Raw genomic sequence first — 22,186 nt, forward strand, 5'->3', positions numbered from 1 at the left:
AGTTCCTCCATTGAGGCGTCTTAGGTTATAACTAAACTAATAACCAGCCCAGCATATTTTATACTTACCGCATTTCATGCTCAATTATAGAGTGGGTCGTCTCTGCACAAGTAATTAGTTTGACTCACCCTTTTACAAAACCATATACAATCATATATTTAAAAATATATCATTAACCAATATATTACCATAATTATATTATTAAAGGCTTTCTTTGCGTGTCCTTAAAATCACGTCGTATCTATGTCTTACCTAGTTTCCCTGGCTACCACAATCGCTACCCAACGCTGAACATATACATCCACATGCCTCCCCTCACATAATGAACCACTCCGTGCGTAGCTACCCTAAGCGGGATATCACATACCAAGTAACCCTCACACGAAAACCATTATGTGAGTACTACCACTATTCGGCATAAAAATATCGCGCGTCTCGTTCTAAATTTGCAAACGGAATAATCAAGTCACTATTCGGCTAAGCCATAAGGGCCAATCAAATTACTTACGCTAGAAGGGCCAATCATATCACATACGCCCATCACAAAGGCCAAATCACATGAGTTGTGGTAACTAGGTTCTAGGATTTTCATTACGTAATTTATTAAGGTGTCATACATTCATGTCTCATAGTAATTCTTGTTCTATCTCATGCCAGTATACTTAATTGTACTGAAGCTCAATGTTTCCCATTATAATACAATCCACATTATCACGTGTCAATACTATTCATTGCACGATATCCAAGCATCTCTATATCAAATCTTAAAATTTATTATTTCACATGCCAATCCTATATTACACTACACCATATGGAATATCTCAAGCCTTCATAAATACTACAATTTATTTAAGTAGCAACTCATAATAGTAATCAATCATGTAATGTATTCATTCAATATATTTATGTGAACTCAATTCACCATCAAAAGCACGCATTATTTCCATTTGTGCACAATATAAATAGGAAATAAATAATCAAAATATATATCCATTCTACCAATGTCAAAATGAAACGACTTTTAAAAAAAAAACAACTCAAGTCCAAATATCACGCATAATTATTCAAGTACAAATCACAAGTCAAGTCAAACTGATCAACTGTCAAAAGCCCAATACTAAAGTCCATGAATCTGAGTCCATGTGTAGTTTAATTATCATAAAAATGTATATATCTAAGTCTTATAAGAATTCCCCTCTTGTTACGTGCCAATATTTATATTCTTTACACACCACTCACGTCAAATCTTAATTAGATAATGACAAACAAGGGTATACCATTTTCGACAATATTTTATTATTACAATTGTCCATAAAATTAAATATGTGAAAATCTAGAAAAAGTCAACATTCCGCAGTTAATGGTCAATGGTCGATGGTCGATGGTCAACGGTCAATATCAAAGTCAACATGTCATTTCCATGTTCAACAGGTTCAGGGTCATAGTCATGGTTCATGGCTAAGGTCAAGGTGCATGGCTCATGGGCTCATGACTAAGGTAATGGTTCGGACCCAACTAGCCAAACCCAAATCCAAACCTCGGCCCCAAAAGTCTAAACTGGCCTAGTGAATCAACCTGACCCACTTTAAAACATATGGACCAAGCCCAAAACAAAAAATAGAAAAACCGATCCAAAGAAAACTAATGTGAGCCGGCCTAACAACAAAATTAGATTTCGGCCCAGCAACTAAACCATCTAAGGCCCAAGCCCCAAGCCCAACTAAGAATAGAACCAGGTCGTCTCCTCCTCCTTCTTCCTCACAGCAGCTCTTCCACCAGCCACCACTAACCACCCACCAGCACTCCAACCTAACCGAAACGGTTCGGTTTTGAACCCCCAGAAAAACCCCATCTTTTGATACCCTCAAAACTCGATTCCCCCACTTTTCAAAATTCGTAGTCGGCGCCATTAGCGAACCATTTGGGAGCTTCAACAGTACCCTTAACACCCTTCAAAAGCTCTTCACGGCACTTTCCCCACTCTCCAGCACTCAATCACTCGCTACCACCAACCATACCACAAAAAAACGAGTTCAAACAATAATCCAGACGATTTCTGGCGACGCCATTAACGGCCTTTCAAGCTCCAACAGCCCACCCATTCAAACCTCAATAGCCAAACATAAAACCCTTACTCCCCCCTGACATCAATCCTCCTTTAGAAATCAACCAAAAACCACAACAATAACAGTTCACGTAACTTACTGGGCGATTTCTTTATCTCAGGCTCGCGACCCCATTAACGAGCCCATTAAGCTTCAACACTCTATTTTTCAGAGTTCCCCAGTTCACAGTTGCAAAACAATATGCTAACAATATTTACTACAATTCGGCAGGGTGAAAGTATCTACAGTAAGCAGAACAATAAAAATGTATACTGAGAGGAAACAAAACTCTGATAATAAAGCTTTTTCCGTAGATTAGGTAAAATAAATTTAAAATATAACTACTCACATTAATTAACAGCTCCCCGAATCCCTCATAGTTCGAATCATCAAGCTCCAACACTCTAGCAAGCGACCTTTTATCTCCGCCTCCATTTTTATTTTATTTTTATCTAAAAACCCTATTCTCTAGAAAAATATGTATATATACCTGGGTTTAAAACCTAAGCCCAACACAGACTCAGGCCCAGAAATAAGGCCCACGTATCCTAAATCCAATCCAACAAATTTTAAATAAATAAATAAATATTTTAAATGCGGGCGTTACAGATCATATGTACAAAAAGTTAGCCAAATCTAAAACTTAGAAATGTCGTAACAAACATGAGTTTGTTTACGTATTTTTTTAATATATGCCCCTAGAACCGAGGGGTGACTTCAGATCGGGTCGGATAAAGGGCTTTCGGAAAAATTTCCAATTTTTTTTGGATGACAATTTTTTTTCCGAATTTGGAAAGTTCGGAAAATCGAAAAAATTTAAAAAATTTCAAAATCCGCAAAATACGGAAGTAAATCGGAAATTTGAATTATATAATTGGATTCTCTTTTAGGATAACCATTTTTTTTATCCAGTTAATACATTCATTTAGCAATCATTTTGAAATGTATTAATTCAGTAAACAACTTTGATCTTTTAGCACGTTCATTCAGCAAGTTTTTAATTTCTTCATGTTAATGCATTAATTCAGTAAATAGAAAGATGGGAGAAATCGAGACATGTACTAGAATGACAATATTGATTTCTTGAAGTTGTGAGAGAGACAATGTTCTACTTCTCTAGGGTTTTTATTTGGTTTGTAAACTATCTACAGTTTTAATTTAGTAACTATATGAAATTGACCGCAATATGTTAAAAATTCAGAAATTAATCGGAAATCGGATCGGATCGGATTTTGAAAACACATCCAATTCCGATCCAATTATTTTTCGGAAAAATTGGATATCAGAATTTCGGATATCGGAACACAAATATTATTGCCAAATTCAGAAAAATATCAGATCGGAATTCAGAAAAATTGGGTTTTCGGAAAAGAATGGCACCCCTACTAGAACCCCTCCCTTTTCTGTTATATGAACATGATATTTATTTGTACTAGCAAATGAGGTTTCTTTGCCGCGAGTATGCAATATAAGGTTTGAGTTTTTGGCAAAACCTAACATACGAAAAAGACACACACGAGTCAGAGAAAACCCAATTTTGAGAGCAATCAAGATTGAGAGAAAACCCTACATCCAGAAAAGCTTGTAAGGAGAGAGGAGTTATCTAGTAAGGTGAGAGACTGAAAGGAGTGATTGTAATCTTCATTCCCACTTTATAAAAGGATTAGCTCTTATGGAAGTAGGCACCATTGGCCGAACCACAGTACATCTTTGTGTTGTGGTATGCTTGTTCTTCTTTTTACATTATTATTTGGTTGTTGATAGTTGTTTAGAGAGTTTGGCATGCTAGGTTGGTTATAGTGGATATTTTGAATTTGTCTGGAGTTGTAGTATTTCATATTACAAGATATCTGTGTAGTGGGGATCGATTGGTATCGGTATTAACCCCAACAAGTGGTATCAGAGCTAGGTTAGATTAACCTAGGTTGTTATCCAAATCTTGCTCGGAAGGTATTTGTCGAAATTCATGAAAGAAGATTTGAGTTTAAATAACTTGGAGAGATGGACCATTCTATGAACACTCGCATGATTAGTCTGAATCGAGCAAACTACACTATTTGGAAAGCCAAGATGGAAGACTTGCTATACTGCAAGGACTTGGGACAACCCATTGAGAATGGGGGAGAAAAACCGGAAATGATTCCTTTGGCTGAGTGGAGCAAGCTTGACAGAAAAGCAATAGGGTACATTAGACAGTCGATTGACGACAGTGTCTTTCACCATGTATCCTAAGAGACTACTGCTTTTGGCTTATGGAAGAAAATCGAAGACCTCTATGAGAGGAAGTCGGCCGGAAACAAAGTGCTGCTCATTAAGAAGTTTGCCAACACGAAGTACAAATAAGGTTCTTCAATGTCTGAGCATCTTAATGAACTACATAATATCATCAATCAGTTGCATTTGATGAAGATTAATATGGGTGACGAAGTTGAGGCTTTGTTCATATTAACCTCTCTACCCGACAATTGGGAGACGTTAGCAGTTTCTCTTAACAGAGCCGCTGAGGATGGAGTTATTTCCATGGAGATGGCTACTGGGGCATTGTTAAATGAGGAGACAAGAAGGGGTTCAAGAAGCAGCTCCTCTCACTCAGAGATCCTTGTCATAGTGAAGCGGGGGAGAGGTAAGAGCAAAAAACCATCTCATTCTAGAGGTGATGACAGAAGCAAATATAGGGGTAAAGCTAGAACTCCTAAGGCAGAGAGACAATATTATTATTGTGCCACCAAAGGTCACTTCAGGTATGAGTACAGAACACTAAAGAGGGATGAGAAAAATAACTGTGTATATGAAGACATGGTACAGAGGAACAGAAACACAGGGTAAAGATACTACCGCACTAGTCAACGATGGTCTAGTGGGAATTGTGTCAGAATATAGTGTAATAATATTGTCATAGTGAAGCGGGGGAGAGGTAAGAGCAGAAAACCATCTCATTCTAGAGGTGATGACAGAAGCAAATCTAGGGGTAAAGCTATAACTCCTAAGGCAGAGAGACAATATTATTATTGTGCCACCAAAGGTCACTTCAGGTATGAGTGCAGAACACTAAAGAGGGATGAGAAAAATAACTGTGTATATGAAGACATGGTACAGAGGAATGAAAACACAGGGTAAAGATACTACCGCACTAGTCAACGATGGTCTAGTGGGAATTGTGTCAGAATATGGTGTGTGCTGTCTTAGTACCTCATGCCAGGATACAGAGTGGGTGATAGATACAGAAGTATCCTATCATGTCACACCGCACAGGGGGATTCTTTACTATCTATAGTTGTGGTGAGTTTGGTGAAGTAAAGATGGATAATAGTGAAGTCTCAAATATTGTAGGCATTGGGGATGTTCATATAGAAACAAATGTCGGTTACACCTTGTCACTCAAGGATGTAAGGCATGTCCCTGACATTCGACTAAGCCTAATTTCCATTGGGAAGTTAGATGATGATAGCTTTCTAAACTCGTTTGGTAACGGGGTATGGAAACTGAGAAGAGGTTCCATTGTACCAGCCAAAGGGAATAAACTTGCTCTCTTTACAAGACACAGGCGAAAAAAAGAATATCGCATAAGAGCAGAAGTAAATGTGGCAGAAGAAGAAGCTTCCTCCGAGCTATGGCATAAGAGACTATGCCATATGGGCGAAAAAGGCTTGGAAGTCTTTGCCAAGCAAAAGACTTTGCCAGACATTAAAGGTATGCATTTAAATAGATGCACTCACTGTTTGGTAGGAAAGCAACACAGGGTGTCTTTCCAAAGATTCTCATCTCACAAAAAGGACAATGTCCTTGAGCTAGTTCACGCTGACTTATGTGGTCCTATGAAAGTAAAGTCCCACGGGGGAGCTTTGTACTTCTTGACTTTCATTGATGATGCGTCAAGAAAGATATGGGCATATAGTCTGAAGACCAAGGATGAAGTACTTGGCGTGTTCAAGATTTTCTATAACATGGTGGAAAGAGAGACAGGGAAGCCTTTGAAGTGTATTCACTCAGATAATGGGGGTGAGTACATTGGGCCGTTTGAAGAGTATTGCCAGAGTCATGGGATTCGTCATGAGTAGACCGTTCCGAAGATTCCACAACGCAATGGTATAGCCGAGAGGATGAATCGTACCATTGTAGAGAGGATGAGATGCATGGTGTCTCACTCTAAGTTACTTAGAAGTTACTGGATAGAATCAATGCGTACAACCATGCATGTGATCAATCTATCGCCATTAAAGCCTTTAAATAATGATTATCCAGAGAGAGTATGATCAGGCAGAGATGTTGATTATGGATACTTGAGGGTATTTGGGTGCAGGGCATTTGTTCATATTCCCAAGGATGAGAGATCCAAGCTTGATGACAAAGTCAAGCAGTGCATTTCTCTGGGTTATGGGGATGAGAAGTTTGGCTACAAACTCTATGATCCGATTAACAAAAAGGTAATCTGAAGTCGAGATGTTGTGTTCTTGGAAGACCAAACCATAGCAGACTTTGAGAATGGTGAGAAACTACAAGCTTTCACTAATGATCTTGTTGATTCAGAACCAGAAGTTCCTACTGTAGAACGTGCAGAAGGCATTGAGAATGCAGAGAACCATGGGTTTGAAGCTCATGATGATGATCCTATTGCTCATGATGGGATAGAACCTATTGATATAGAAGATGCAAATGAAGTGCATGAACCACCACCTGAGCAAGCAGAAGTGCATCCTCCTGAGCTACAAGCAGATGGGGTAAGGAGGTCAGACAGAGAGAGACAAACTTCAACTAGGTATCCACCACATACGTATGTTTTACTATCTGATGGTGGAAAACCTATGTACTATCAAGAGGCTCTTAAAGGTACAGACAAAGAGAAGTGGTTGAAGTCCATGCATGATGAGATGGATTCTTTGCATAAGAATCACACTTATGACTTAGTTGAGAAACTGAAATGAAGAAAAATTCTCAAGAATAAGTGGATCTACAAAATCAAGCATGAGGGGAACAATTCACACCCAAGGCACAAAGTTCACCTTGTTGTGAAGGGATTTGATCAAAGGAAAGAGATTGACATTGATGAAATTTTCTCTCCTGTAGTAAAGATGACTTCTATCCGAGTGGTATTAGGTCTAACCGCAAGTATAAACCTGGAGGTTGAGCAGCTAGATGTTAAGACAACTTTTCTTCATGGAAACCTTGAAGAAGATATTTACATAGATCAGCCATAGGGGTTTGAGGTCAAAGGCAAGGAGCACCTAGTATGCAAGCTGATAAAGAGCTTGTATGGGTTGAAGCAGGCACCGAGACAGTGGTACATAAAGTTTGATTCCTTTATGGCGAAGCAAGGATACAAGAAGTCTGCTTCTGATCATTGTGTGTTTGTTCAGAAATTTCCATATGGGGATTTCATAGTGCTCTTGTTGTATGTGGATGATATATTGATAGTTGGCTCGAACATCAACAAGATATCCAAGCTGAAGAAAGACTTAAGTAAGTCCTTTGAGATGAAAGATTTGGGTAAAGCAAAGCAGATACTTGGGATGCGGATCACTCGTGACAGAAAGAGTGTGAAGTTGTGGTTTTTTCAAAAAAGCTACATTGAGAAGGTGTTGAAGAGATTCAACATGGATCAAACGAAGCCAGTCAGCTGTCCGCTTGGTAGCCAGTTCCGCATGACCACCAAAGAGATATGTCCAAAGAGTGAGCATGAGCAGAGTCAGATGGAAAAGATTTCTTATGCATCCGCAGTGGGCAGCTTGATGTATGCAATGGTGTGTACAAGACTGGATATTGCTTTTGTCGTTGGTGTTGTGAGCCGATTTCTGTCAAATCCAGGTAAAGAGTATTGGGAAGGTGTTAAGTGGATATTGAGATATTTTAAGGGCACTTCCAAATCATGTTTATGTTTTGGTGGGAGTAAGCCTTTACTTGAAGGCTAAACTGATGCAGACATGGCAGGTGATGTAGACTCGATGAAGTCCACCTCTGGCTTTCTGGTTACTTTTGCAGGGGGAGCAGTTTCTTGGCAATCTAAGTTACAAAAGTGTGTTGCCCTCTCTACTACAGAAGCCGAGTATATTGCAGCCACTGAGTGTTGCAAAGAGATGATATGGATGAAGAGGTTATTCGATGAATTAAGGCTAAAGTAGAAACAGTTTGTAGTTCTATGTGACAGTCAGAGCGCTATCCATTTGAGCAAGAATCCGAGTTTTTATTCTAGATCCAAGCACATACTTGTGCGTTATCATTGGATTAGAGAAGTACTCGAAGACAAACATTTATGTATTGAGAATATTCATACCGACAAGAACGGGTCGAATATGATGACCAAAGTCTTACCAAAAGGTAAGTTTGATGTTTGTTATGCTACCACCGGAATGGTAGCAGACTCCTCCTGTTGATTTGGAAATTACATGGAGGTATCCCCCCTTACTGTTCGGGAGGGGAAGATTGTTGGAGTTATCCCTCACATGAGGAAGAGGAGAGAAATCAGCAATGTTCTCATGAAGAGGTCTGAGCGCGTGCGCGCTTAGATTGGTCTAGCTTGAGGTGCGCTCGCGCCCAAGTTGTTAGTGCATCGAACAGGTTGTTGAGGGCACGCGCGCTCGGATTTGGCCTTGCCAAGAGCGCGCCCACGCCCATGTCTATTTTTTTCGCAAGTTTCTATTTTTGCAAAACCGCGAGTTTGCAATATAAGGTTTGATTTTTTTGGCAAAACCTACCACACGAAAAAGACAACACAAGTCAGAGAAAACCCAATTTTGAAAGCAATCAAGATTAAGAGAAAACCCTTGCATCCAGAAAAACTTGTAAGGAGATAGGAGTGATTTAGTAAGGTGAGAGACTGAAATGAGTGATTGTAATCTTCCTTCCCACTTTATAAAAGGATTAGCTCTTGTAAAAGTAGGCACCATTGGCCGAACCACGGTACATCTTTGTGTTGTGGTATGCTTGTTCTTTTTTTTATATTATTATTTATTGTTAATAGTTGTTTAGAGAGTTGGACATGCTATGTTGGTTATAGTGGATATTTAGAATTTGTCTAGAGTTGTAGTATGTCATATTACAAGTTATTTCATATTATAAGTTATCTGTGTAGTGGGGATTGATTGGTATCGGTATTAACCCCAACAAAAAGCCACACAACTATAGGACTAGATATTCCATAACACTTGGAATAGTCTCCAACATCACAAAGTCTCTGAAATATTAAATCATTATTGTACAGGACGTACTATAAGTACAATGTGATATAGACTTAGCCACATTAAGTTAACAAAACATGTACTATTTGTTTCTTATTTAAATATCAATGTGACTTATACAATTATAATTCAAAATCTCTCATTCTCTTCATATTGATTTTGGTAGGAGGGCTTCGAAATCAATCTTGATGAGAGTTTGATCGAGAGGCAGTGTATTAAGACTTAGAGTTTTACACAGTCACTCTGGTTCTGATTTCTCCGCGCTCTATACAGTAATGTCTCGACCATCTTGACCTGCCAAGGTTTACAGGGTGAGTTCTACCCATGGGTTTAGAGCTCCAGACTCCAAACTTAGTCGATCACTGTCATTTTTGAGATAGAATGTAAAATAAACATATGTGTCCTAAGCAATGATTTAGGCCTCCTAAAACGGAGCCTGATCTTCACATGAACGTCATTAACCCTCCACCAGAGAGGGTTTTAGCTCATGTTCCTAATTTTGTGAATTCTAATTAGAATTATAAGAGTAGAGATAGAAGAGAAGAATGAGAAAACTCCTACTTTCACAAAAAGATTTTATTTGGATTGCTAGTATGAAAACTAGTACAAAGTTTTTATTACAAACAAAAAACTAGAAAAATGGAAACTTGGAAAGAAAGTGAAAACTTGTCTAATGGAGTAAAAAAAAAAAAAAAAAAACTAACTACAAAGTAAAGTGTAAGTGCCTTGAAGACTCTCTCTTTTTAAGCATAAGGGAATGCTTCATTTTCCTTCCTCCATGTGAATCAACCACATCATTAAACCAACCATCTAATTAGTTGTTTTATTTGATTTTCTTGATCAAAACTTTTGCTTGCCACTTAATCAATACTTTTAATTTCCACCTAATTAAGACTTAGGTGAGCACAAAAGTCTTAGGTGGGAGTTAAGTGTGCACAAAAGTCTTAAGTGATAAATAATGAATATTTGACTTTGAGAGCTTGATTTGATAATGAAGCTTGACTTTGAGAGCTTGATTCACGTGGGCATATATTATGATAGCTTGACGTGTGAGCTTGATCAATAATGAGCAACCAAATTCTGTGGGTCTGCATATTGGGCCCATGTACTCTGACCAGTGGCGGGTTCGACAGTTGATTTTCTGCAAAATCTGGCATTGGATAGAGCTTGTCGCACTGATCATTATGATGGTTCACTTGCTAAAATTGGAGTTCAGGTTCAGAAGATATGTTAGTTTGTCGGAAGTTTGATGTTTTTTGACACGTTAACCCTGTTCTGACCTGAAAATGTCATATTTAAGTCCCAGGCTTTGGTCAGGCTTCATGGAGCTTCACATGGGCTAAATCAGAATACTTCGTGTAGACACACTGTTCCACGTTTAAATACTGGCTTTATCCTCTTTTTTACGTTCATTGCAAAAACCTGTAAAAGCACGAAAATACAATTAATTCATTATTATTACACACATAATTAACCAAGATGCTATGTCTCTACGGGGTTTCATATTGCAGTTTTTGGTGCTTATCAGTTCTTTTACATTAATATTTTATATGCACATACTTAATTTGCAAATGTTATAGGCATGAGAGAGCGTGCAATACGTATAAGTAATGCCAATTTATAGATACTATATTTCTCAGTGAGCAATTGTAGACGAGAGTTTACATTTCAACCGTTTTAATTGGTACGTTGTACATTTTGATTGACGCACCCTTAAAAACAACAATTCCATAATAAAATGTTAGAGGAAGCCAAATGTTCAATATACAATTCCTTTCTCCTTGTTCTTATATATACAACTCGTTGTTTTGTTTTTTTTTTTGAAGTGTGTATGTATTTGTTTTCACTTCGGATGGTCCATGAAGATATCATCAAATGGTGAGGTTGTCACTACCACATTTATCCATTTCACTCACACGTGAAAGCAATAAAAATGATGTAATGTGACAAAATCAAAGATAATAACTTTTGATAACATCCCATGCATGACTTGCTAAAGATTTACAAATAATCATATTGCACTACGTTCGATCTTCGTAGTCTACAAGAGATGGAGGCCTGATGTCATACTGGCCTAAAGATATAAAAATTTTGTTTTATTCAATGAGTTGGCAATAAAAAAGCCTCTTTTGTAACTTTACTAGCTAGTATTTGCTCGTGCCAGGGCCGGCCCTAAGATTTGAGAGGCCCTAGGGGAGCTCTCAAAGCGGGGCCTTAAGCTTTAAAAAAAAAAATAAAGAAAAAAATTATATAGGCAAAAAAAAAAAAATTTGTTATTTATTTTGAAAGTAAGGGAAATGAAATCTAACCCCACCAAATCACGAACTAATTACATCAAGTAAAGTATCATCGGAAATTTTCCCGTCTCACAGTTTTAGCTGCAAAATCAGTTATTACATTTGCATAGTCAAGCTCATCTGCCAAAGCTTTTTCAATAGATAGCATATCTAATCCATTTAATCTATCTTGTGACATGGTCGATCGAAGGTAAGACTTAATCATCTTCAACTTTGAAAAGCTCCTCTTCGCAGAAGCAACTGTAACGGGTATAGTTAATAATATTCTGTAAGCAATCCACGACATTTGGAAAGCAACTAGCCCTTAAGTTCAAATGGTTTAGTACTTCAATTGTCTTCTTTGCGTCATCTGGTAAAACTTCTTTCAAGAGTTGCAATTCCAAAAATAATTATGTCTCGTCAATATCAGAAATATTGTCATGTTTCAGAAACTCTGCTTAGTTGCCACAAGAAGCCTTTAAACTATCTCTGTCTATAGACTTCAACTTCTCCAAATTAAACAAGAACCCAAAATGTTTCTCATATACTTGAAATTGTTCAAACCTACTCTTAAGATAAGAAAGAGCTTGGTCAACAGTAAAAATGAAGTAGTTGACTCTAAATGATTCTTTAGCTGACTGTGGCACCTCTTTGTCCGTGTTTTCATCAAATTGTTTCTTTCTACGAATGATACGTTTTTCACATAAAATAGGCTCAATTTGCATAGCACTTGCAACTTCTTTAGCTTTTATCATTGCTTCTTCAAATCCGGTTTCTCTATACTTTTCAAAAAAGGAAATCAACCTTTACAGTTCACTAATAGTGACATCAATATGCATATCTTCAGTTTGTAAGAGTTTGCTAACAACATTAACATCATTCAATATTGTGTGCTAAACAATCATACCAATCAAGAACTCAAAATTCTCAATATCATGTGTGGCTAGGGACTCAGCTTCACTCTTAGTCTTCGGATCATCACTAGTATCCATTAATTCAACTAAAGCATCTCTTATCTGTGGAGCTTGACTTCTAATCGCTTTAACACTTTCCACATGACTTTCCCAACGTGTTTGTGACAATGCCTTCAAAGTAAGATTGGGACCTCTTTTAACATGTTCTTTAAAAAATTTCCACTATTTTGTAGAAGAAGAAAACAATGTATATACACGTTGCAGCACTCCGAAAAAGGACACAACTTTAGAGCAAGAGTTAGTCGTATCACACAATGCAAGATTTAGACTATGGCAACCACATGGCGTATAAAAAGCTCTAAGATTTATTTCGAACAATCTTTTTTGTACGCTTTTGTGTTTGCCTTTCATATTAGATCCATTGTCATAGCCTTGTCCCCTTACATCATTAATATCAAGTTAAAGAGTGCTCAATACAACTTTCAGCTCATTAAAGAGTCCCAAACCCGATGTATCGCCCACCTTCATAAATTCTAAAAAGAACTTTTCAATCTTAACTAGATTTGTTGAGACATCCACACATCGTCTCACCAGCGACATTTGTTCTTCATAGCTTACATCTGGAGTGCAATCAAGAATAACTGAAAATTACTTAGCCGCTTGAATTTTCTTAAGAATTGCATTTTTCACCTCATTTACAAAAAAAATTATGATACCTCTTATAGTAATAGAATGTCACGGATTATCTACCCAAAAGAAAATACATTAATAACGTCACCTGCTAACATCTGAATTAGTTCATTCTGAATGTTGTGGCCAAGATAATGATAGTGAATTTCATGACATTCAATATGTTGGATGTGCTCTTGCAATATTGGATCAAATTCTGCAATCATTTCAACCACGCTAAAAAAAATACCGTTGTTTTCTTCCTTAATCTTCTCATTGTCCCCGCGAAATGTCTAGCAAGAGCTTTCACAAGAGCAAGTATCCTCAATAATATTTGTCTCCAATGTTCTTTTTCTTGATTGATTTGTTGCTGCACACTCTTATCGATTGTTTCATTCTTTCCTAACCTATTTTCTAACTCACACCAACTATTCAAGTGTCTTTTGTGCTCAGTACTTTGTTCACGTTTTTGAAGCTTTTTACCAAGATTTTTCCAATTTAAACATCCTTCACTATTCAATTGAGAAAGCCTTCCTCGTTGCTTGAACAACTTACAACAAAAACAAAATACCCTGTCCACCGAATGAGAATAAACAAGCCACTTTCGATCCTACTTCAAACCATTATCCATACGTTGCGCGTAGTGAAAGGTTGAAAAATGTCTACCTTCATCATCTCTAGGAAAATCAGTAACATTGTCTCTTATTGGACCTTTTTCGACCAATAAATCCCTATATTTATGATCAATCTTATCCCAATTTGTCGGATCAAAATAGTTTGTCGGTCCATATTCTCCATTCTCATTTATAGCTTCATTAAGTTCTTATTGACTTTCAATATTCATTGTCTCTTCATCTTCAACATTTACTCTCTCTTCTAATTCAACATTATTCATCTCCTCTTCAGCTTCAACATTTGATCTCTCTTCAAATTCATCATTCCCCCTCTCGTCATGTTCCATATTCACTATATTTTCAAACTCCTCATGCGCAACATCTTCATTAGATGTCTCTGTTTGTCCACTAATAGAAAGAAATTTAAGAATACTTCCTGCCTGAGATTGAGCGAGTTATTCTTGTTTTTGCTTATTTTTTCTCTTAGCACTACCCGATAGATATTTTCTAGCGCTACTCATGATACTAACCACTCAACATAATTTCTGAACAACAAAGACTAGCAAGTCAGACAACTAGCTCATAACACTTTTCAAACTTTTGAGTCATTCAAAATATAACATACATAAAACGAAAAATTCAATCAAATTCATATAAGCAGATTATTGCTATGAAAAATTCAATCAAATTCATATAAGATTAATGCTACAAAAAATTCAATCAAATTCATCTAATTTAAAAAGAAAAAACAATAAATAGAGAATTGAGAAGGGTTAAGGGAACATACAAAACATGTATATTGGGAGCACCTCTGGTAGCGTAGCAGTTTTGTTTGCAACTCCTCAAAGACTAGTGGTTCTCTCTACTATTTGTATTGGCTGGGCTTAAATCAGTTGGGTCAATCTAACATTTGGGCTTTTATTGCTTTGATATGTATTTTGGATATGGGCTTTATTAGATAGTGGGTGGAGAATTGGGGGCTTTTTTTTTGTCAACAAATGGGGGCCCTAGGCGGTCGCCTAGTTGGCCTTGCCCAGAGTGAGTCTCCGTGCTTCAGTCTGATAAAAATATCGCGCCGCCAGTATGGAAAGTGATGATGATGGCGGTAGGGATGAGGCAAGAGAGTGATGGAGCATCTCGTTAGTTTGTTTGGAGAAGAAAACTGAAAACAAAAGAGAGGATCCTATGGGCCTGTTTGAGGTCACAAAAACATTATACCACAAAAAAACCCTACATTTATCCACGTCATAAGCCCAGAAAATAGAATTAGAGGCTTAGGGTCGTAGGATGGAGACCCTGCAGGCCCCACTTTCCTTCTTTGTTATATAGATTTTCAAGGTTTGGTCTAATTCTTGTGTGTTCACTTTGTTTAATTTTCAAACTAGCCTATAACGGTAATTCTCATCCCTTTAAAACCATAGGCTTATTTATGAAACAAAAGCCCAAACACAACATCTTTTAGTAGCTTAAATACTTTCATTCCTAAAAAATCTCCACTCAACCTCTTCAATCCATCTCTCCAAAATGCCAATCCAAAATTCCAAACCCATCAAATTAATCAAAAACATTAAAATTCCAAAACCAAAAACCCATATCTTCAATCCAATATCGCAGAATGTTTTTCAAAAACCCTAATAACCTCACCATAAAAATCACTCCAAACCCTCACTTCCTCTTTTTTTTTTTCAAATCTCAATTCTGAAATAATCCGCACTGTTCTTTCCAACCCACGTCTCAAAATCCAAATTTGCTTAGACTTCTTCAATTTTCTCAACAAAACAGAACACAAACATGATATTTACACCCATTTAGTATTAATTTGAAGAGTATTTAAAGCTAGAAAGTTTGTATTACCTAAAGATTTACTTAAATATATTGATGTTAATGAAATTGGGCAATTCAATTTTAGTTTCTTTAGTTAGAAAATGTTGTGAAAATGATTGGGATTTATCAAAAAAAATTGATATGTTGTTTCGAGTTTATTCGGAATTGAAAATGTTTGATAAGTGTTTTTTTTTTTTTTTCCGATAACCTTTGATAAGTGTTTTGAGGTGTTTGAGTATATGAAAACTAAATGGTATTGAGATCATAGTACAAAATATCAGGATGTGTATTTATCGATATTCAATTTCTGGATATGTATCGTGGATATATCCCTCTCTTTGGGGATATTTGACATTGTTTTACATGCAAATATCGTGGATATATATAAAATATCGATAAATATCTTGGATATTGTGGATATTTTTTGATATATCATGATATATTATTTATATTTATTTGAAATATAATGGTAAATATTAAATAAAATTGTTATATACACAAAATATCACCAAATATCTCAAATATCGTCGAAATATCTTCGATATTTGCAGTCGTACATATCTCTGAATATATCCTGATATTTATATATCTTTTTCTGAAATCTAAATAAATATCCCCAAATATCGTAATATATCTAGATATCAAAAACCATTAATACTGAGTAGTTGAGAATGCTCCCAGTGACCCACGTCAGCCCCCCTTTTTTCTCTCGACCGTGCATCGATTTTACCTAAAAAAATGAATTCTACGCTTTCTTTTGGTGATTTCAATTGTTCGTAGCCCAAAATACATAAAAACCCAAAATGGATAAGTAGATAAAAACCTCTTTCTTAAATCTTATCTCCATTCTTAAATCTTATCTCCATTCTCTTCTTCCAATTCACCTGTATTTGAAAATGAACCAAAATCTTTCTACTAAATACCTTTTTGACTATTGGCTCAATCTTCCTTGCTGAGTTAGGAATTGCGTTCCCAATGGCTTGAGAAACTCGATTGTTGTTGGGATTCGCAGTGAACACAAAAAAAAAAAAAACAAAAGTAACCCATCAATTATCTGGCTATGGCTTTTACGGGGGACTGACTTTTGGCTATGGGTTTTACGGGGGACTGACTTAAAAGTGAATGAACGAATTCTGATTTATTGATTGGTTCAAGAATATGTCCAACAACAACGACAGGAACAGGAAAGTTGATCATTGAGTCAGTGCCCTTTTTATGTGAGAAGATATTGGAGACTGATCCGAGTAGTTTTGCTGACTTCACCACTAAAGATGACTCAACCTTTCATCGTCTTTTTATTTCATTCCATGCCTCCTTGCACGGCTTTGAGCTAGGTTGTCATCCCCTCCTTTTCCTTGATAGCGTATCTCTAAAGTCTAAATATCAGGCGACTTTATTAGCTGCGATAGCAGTCGATGGGGATGATGGTGTTTTCCAGTTGCCTTTGCTGTTGTAGATTCGGAGACTGTCGATAACTGGCATTGGTTTTTAATGTAACTGAAAACTGCAGTTTCAACTTCTCAACCCATAACATTTGTGGCAGATGTCGACAAGGGCTTGAGAGAATCAATATCTCAGGTATTTGAAAATGGTTTCCATGCTTATTGTCTGAGGTACCTTTCAGAGAGCTTCAGGAGAGATCTACCGACACAGTTTTCTCAAGAGGTGAAACGTATGTTAGTCTCCTGAAGCTTACGAGTGGATGGTGCATGGTAAGCCTGAACATTGGGCAAATGCGTTATTTGGCGGTGCGAGGTATAGTTCAGAGGCATACGAGTTACCAATAACACAATTAGTTTATACCTTACGTGATAAGATAATGGAGTTGATTTATAGATGTTGAGTTGGCCGTTGAGTGGTCTCCCGATGAGCAGGCTGTTTTGGAGGATGGCCTTTTCAAGTACTATTATTTCCTTTCTTATTAATTAATTACCCGATTTTGTATGCTCCTTCCATCTTCCCTCCTTACAAATAATAATCCAAATCCATTCTTACTGTTGTTACTTCTTTTCATCACTACCTTTCCACAAGTGCAATATGATCTGAAAAATGCCAGAAAAAGAAGAAAGGTATGATTTATGAACTAATGAGGAGAAGATTTCTAAATACTCAGAGATAAGATTGTAACCTCAATTTTTTTAGATGAGAAACGATTTGAACAGTCTGTAGTTTGAAGACTACAGTTGGTCAAACAAGGTATGCGAAAACCTAACTCAATTCTAACACTTTTCTATTTAAATTACTGATTTACATTTGAAAACACGATGCACAACTCTTTTTCTCTCTTTGCCAACTATATAAGCTCACACCTGTATAATAGTTTGATGTGCATTGACACAAGATGTTTGTGGAATACAATTCTGTGGCATACGCATAGCCTTAAGCCCTTAACATGACTGATTCAATTGTATTGGTGCTTTCCAGACTTGGTGACCGATGTAATAAGGATACTCCATTTTCTAGATTCAGTGTTGACATGCCCACATGCTTTAGTAGTATATTTCTATCTGCTTTGTGACACTTTATATTTCTATAGGAGATAGAGATATACACATGTATCCGTCTCACATTTTAACAACAATAAGTCAACATAAAACCTGTTAGCTAATTGGGTACATTTTTTTTTTGTTACATATTTTTTCTTAGAATTTCTCAACATATTGTCCATGACTCAATTGCTTTGTTATGGGTGCATAAGGTTATTTAAGGTTCGGTAAGACTTACCAGTATGTCAGAAGATTTTACATTTGGTACACTGTAATAGATAGCATGAAGCTGCTTTTATGTAGCACAAATAATAGTAATGAGGTAGAGATAAATGTCGAGAGGATAGAGGTACAATCTTTGAATAGTGTTTTTAAAAAGCAAAAGAAATATCTTGTTGAAATCCCAGTTCTTGGGGTAGGTAATTTCCTTAGCCTTTTTTTTTTCTTAGTCCCCTAGCCTTAAATAAATTAGTATTGTGTGTTTATTTGTTCATAGGATACTAAAAGTGTAATTCCGCATCACATTCTTCCATATTTATTTCAATGAAAGTGCTTTGAATAAAATAGATTTTATATGTTCACTATCCCAAGTAGTGGATACATGGGGAATGCTACCCACGTCATCCCCCTTTTTTTCTCTCAGACTGACACATCAAATTTTACCTAAAAAAATGAATTCTACGCCTTTTTTTGGCGATTTCAATTGTTTGTAGCCCAAAATACATAAAAACCCAAAATGGATAAGTGGATAAAAACCTCTTTCTTAAATCTTATCTCCATTCTTAAATCTTATCTCCATTCTTAAACAAAAGGAAACCTGAAAAGTGAGAGCTAAGTAGTAACTAAGGAAACCCTAACTTACTGCAAGGATAGATTTTTGGCTGCAGACATTAGGTACAAACTTGAATTCATGACTCAAGATGAAATGAGGAATATATAAATCTGCAGACATTTGAATCTCTCTCTCTCTAGAATATATACTATTAAAATTTGGAGGATCTGATCCTAGGGGGATACTATTTATTCATGCTCAAGCTTCATAGTTTTCACAAGTAATGTCGATATCGATTTATTGTTTGTTAATGCATTGAGCTTCCTCGGCTGATCTTGGTGGTCTCTATGCCATAAGTTTTACCATTTTCTTTTACTTTTTTGATGCAAGTTATTCCCCTTAACTTGCTATCCTTTTTAACCTACATTTGTCATTTTTCTTACATTTTAATTTGAGTGATCTTGTGAAGGTTACAAGGTCGACTTCTACTTCTTTAGATGTGAAGAATCTTACTTTAGGAGGAGGCACCCGACAATATGTAGTGTCTCTAACTAGGGGTATAGATGGATTGGATCCCAATGGTTAAATTCATTGGAAGCATGGGACTAGACCCGAGAAGATCTTTGACATATCCATTATGAGAATGTGGAGCGTCGTTGAAGAATATATCCGGCCGACCAGTGAACTTTGTTAAGGTTTCCTTGGTCCACTTGTGTGGTCCGATCCAACCATTCATCGTCATGCTATTGCAACCACGAGGTATGCTCATTTTGCGATAATTGATCGAGGTGGGCGTGGTGTTATATGCTAATGTTACTAACGAATAAACTAATCTCCCATAATCGGCTCTCTTTGCCGCAACTGCGATGTGGAACACAATCGACCTATTTCGGATTTAAATTGTGCTCGAGCATCTGAGGTGAAGTTTTCAATTATTTTGGTTTTTTCTTCCTTTTGTTCTTTTCACTTCAACAACATTTGTTTGTGAATGTAAGTAAATTTGTGCAATGCGTTTCAAGCTTATGACTAATTTGATTAATTCTTTGGTGACTACGATTTTGCTTTTATCGATTTTCAAAACGAAAAATATCCAGTCCTTGGCGAAAGCGAGCCAAGAGAAGCATCTTGGAAACCGAGCTTAGAGGGGCCAAGAGAAGTGTTTATGAAGTTTTGAAGACATGAAAGAGGGGCCTTGTTTCCATGTGAAGAAACTCGATAGTGTACCACGTCCATAGAGGGAGAGGTTTTGACATGTCCATAAGTACCTAACCAACGCGCATTTTATTTTTTTTTGAATTTATATTGTTTTTTTATTCATTTTGGGGTTTAAACTATTTTATGAATGATTTTTATTTGTTAATGGACATTTTATTCATGTTTTGTTGAATTTGAGTGATTTTATTGTAGGAATGCAAGTGTTTTATTTATTAATTTAAGATGAATTATTTATTCCATATCTTTGAAACAACGGAATTACATATCTTTGAAACGACCGAATTACATATCTTTGTCGATCCTATATATGTATTTCAACACGACTTTTCCACGTATGTTAAATCAAACATGGCTGACTTCACTAACACGACTTCTTGCCTCTTAGTGTTCCTCATTTCCTTTGTCTTGGTTAGATATATCTTTAAAATAAGAGCGAACCGTTACAATAGCATCCGGAGTCCACCAGCTTTACCGATCATCGGACACCTTCACTTCCTAGGCCCAATCTTGCATAGGTCCTTCCAAAATTTATCACGACGATTCGGTCCACTTATACTTCTGATGGACATACTCTCATTTCTTTAGCCCCCAACCTCTTTGGCTCTGCCATCATAAGGCCTCCTCTAGCACTAAACTTTTTTTTTTGTCATGGAGCCTCATTTCTGTTTTGGTTCAATCTTCATCGTTTAGATTCAATCTATGCTAGATGATTGCTTTTTAGTTTGACATCATCTATGCTCAAGAGGGCCTCATATTGATAAACTTCAACCACTATCACCATTTTTCATCATTTAATTTCAAATATTAAGGTCAAATTCTTCCCTAATGTTTTTACTCTTTCTAAGTGCGAGTACGAGTTTCAAGCTCGCCATGAAGATAGTGTGTTGCAAAACATTAGAAGTCGAAAGAAAGCTAAAAAATGTTGGGATAAGGTGCTTATTTTTACTTATAAATTAATAGTGAAACTTTGCTGTTTATTAAACCAATTTTTTTTTTTTTTTTTATTGTACTTATTATATGTTTGTGTGACAGATCTTTGAGTCATCATGGTTTTCACCTCTGGACCTGCAACTTTTGGTTCTGGGAAAGTTGTAGAGACAGATCTCAGTAAGTCTATTCAAACACACAGAGATCTTATAAGTGGCGAAGCTCCATTCTACAACAAATCTTGCAACTTCTACAAACAAATGGCGCAGAGACTATCGGATGCATCTATAGTTCTTGATGTGTTTTCATGTTCTCTGGACCAGGTTGGAGTTGCAGAATTGAAAGTACCAGTTGAGCGCTCAGGTGGCTTCCTGATGCTAGGGGAGTCATTTGAGTCTGAACAGTTCAGAAAATGTTTGCGGCATATTTTCATGCGTGATGGGGATGGACACCTCAACATGTACTTTGATGTGACATCGAAGGATGTAAAGATATGTGGGATTCTTGGTCTGTGTATCTTTTGGGAAACAGAACAGTTCAGTTAGTGAGAATGAGATTGGTCAAGGTGGTACCTGTTGTGGAAGTTGGGCACACTCACAAACAAGACATGCATTGCCTTAATCTTTGAGTTGGATGATGAGCAGAAAATCCAACCTGGCTCTGCATTCTTCATACAGTTTATAACACGATACCGACATGGGAATGGTAGTTTTCGGCAGGGAGTGACTACTGCAACAAGAAGGTAGGTAAGTTGATAATTTGTCCCACATTAACTTGCTTAACTAATAGAGATCCAACTTGGTCGCTATAACAGTTACCTATAGCACACCTGTATGAGATAAGGACCATGAAATGCATGTGGAGTTAAAATAAGAAAGCAGAAAATTAGAGTTCAAAAGCTTTAGTTCATTTCAAGCATTTTAATTCATGGAAGGATGCAACATTTAGAAATAGAAATTGCTAGGGTCCAACGAAAAGGTGCAATCACAAAAGATATAAGAGCCAGAAGTGGATGAACAAACATTCCCAGCCCACTAATCAAGCTAGCTATGATTTGGATATCCAAAGTGTCGGAGTTAAAGAAGTGAAGAAAACAACATAGATTAAGGCTAATACCAAGATTGAGGAGCCAAGCGATCAGTTGAAATCAACTTCTGAGCCAAGTAGCTCAACTTCATCTCTTCCTTTAAATGCTACCAAACAATAAGGAGG

General features: G+C 36.7%; 1 protein-coding gene and 1 long non-coding RNA gene across 2 annotated transcripts; one reads left to right on the top strand and one right to left on the bottom strand.

Moving 5' to 3' along the window:
• Nucleotides 1-12,011: 12,011 nt before the first annotated feature.
• On the bottom strand, nt 12,012-14,097 carry LOC147487534 (uncharacterized). The gene is made up of 3 exons (XM_086574058.1): nt 14,005-14,097; nt 12,453-12,638; nt 12,012-12,335 (listed from the first exon to the last, which is right to left on the bottom strand). Exons 1-3 carry the CDS (start codon nt 14,095-14,097, stop codon nt 12,012-12,014), a joined length of 603 nt encoding a protein of 200 aa, XP_086430184.1.
• Nucleotides 14,098-20,913: 6,816 nt separating this feature from the next.
• On the top strand, nt 20,914-21,872 carry LOC147487535 (uncharacterized). Its single transcript, XR_015202101.1, has 3 exons — nt 20,914-20,979; nt 21,080-21,154; nt 21,298-21,872. It is a non-coding gene; the product is annotated as an uncharacterized LOC147487535 (long non-coding RNA).
• The last annotated feature ends 314 nt before the right edge of the window (nt 21,873-22,186 follow it).

This window comes from Coptis chinensis, chromosome 7 (genome assembly GCF_015680905.1).
Source record: "Coptis chinensis isolate HL-2020 chromosome 7, ASM1568090v1, whole genome shotgun sequence".
Classification (NCBI taxonomy): domain Eukaryota; kingdom Viridiplantae; phylum Streptophyta; class Magnoliopsida; order Ranunculales; family Ranunculaceae; genus Coptis; species Coptis chinensis.

What these genes read in the sequence shown, in the direction of transcription:
- LOC147487534 (XM_086574058.1), bottom strand. Translation starts at nt 14,097, where the DNA reads ATGGAACATGACGAGAGGGGGAATGATGAATTTGAAGAGAGATCAAAT. An exon ending in ATGTTGAATTAGAAGAGAGA is followed by an intron (nt 12,639 to 14,004) that starts GTAAATGTTGAA and finishes CTTACTTTGAAG; the next exon opens with GCATTGTCACAAACACGTTG. An exon ending in AGTTCTTGATTGGTATGATT is followed by an intron (nt 12,336 to 12,452) that starts GTTTAGCACACA and finishes TTTTTTGAAAAG; the next exon opens with TATAGAGAAACCGGATTTGA.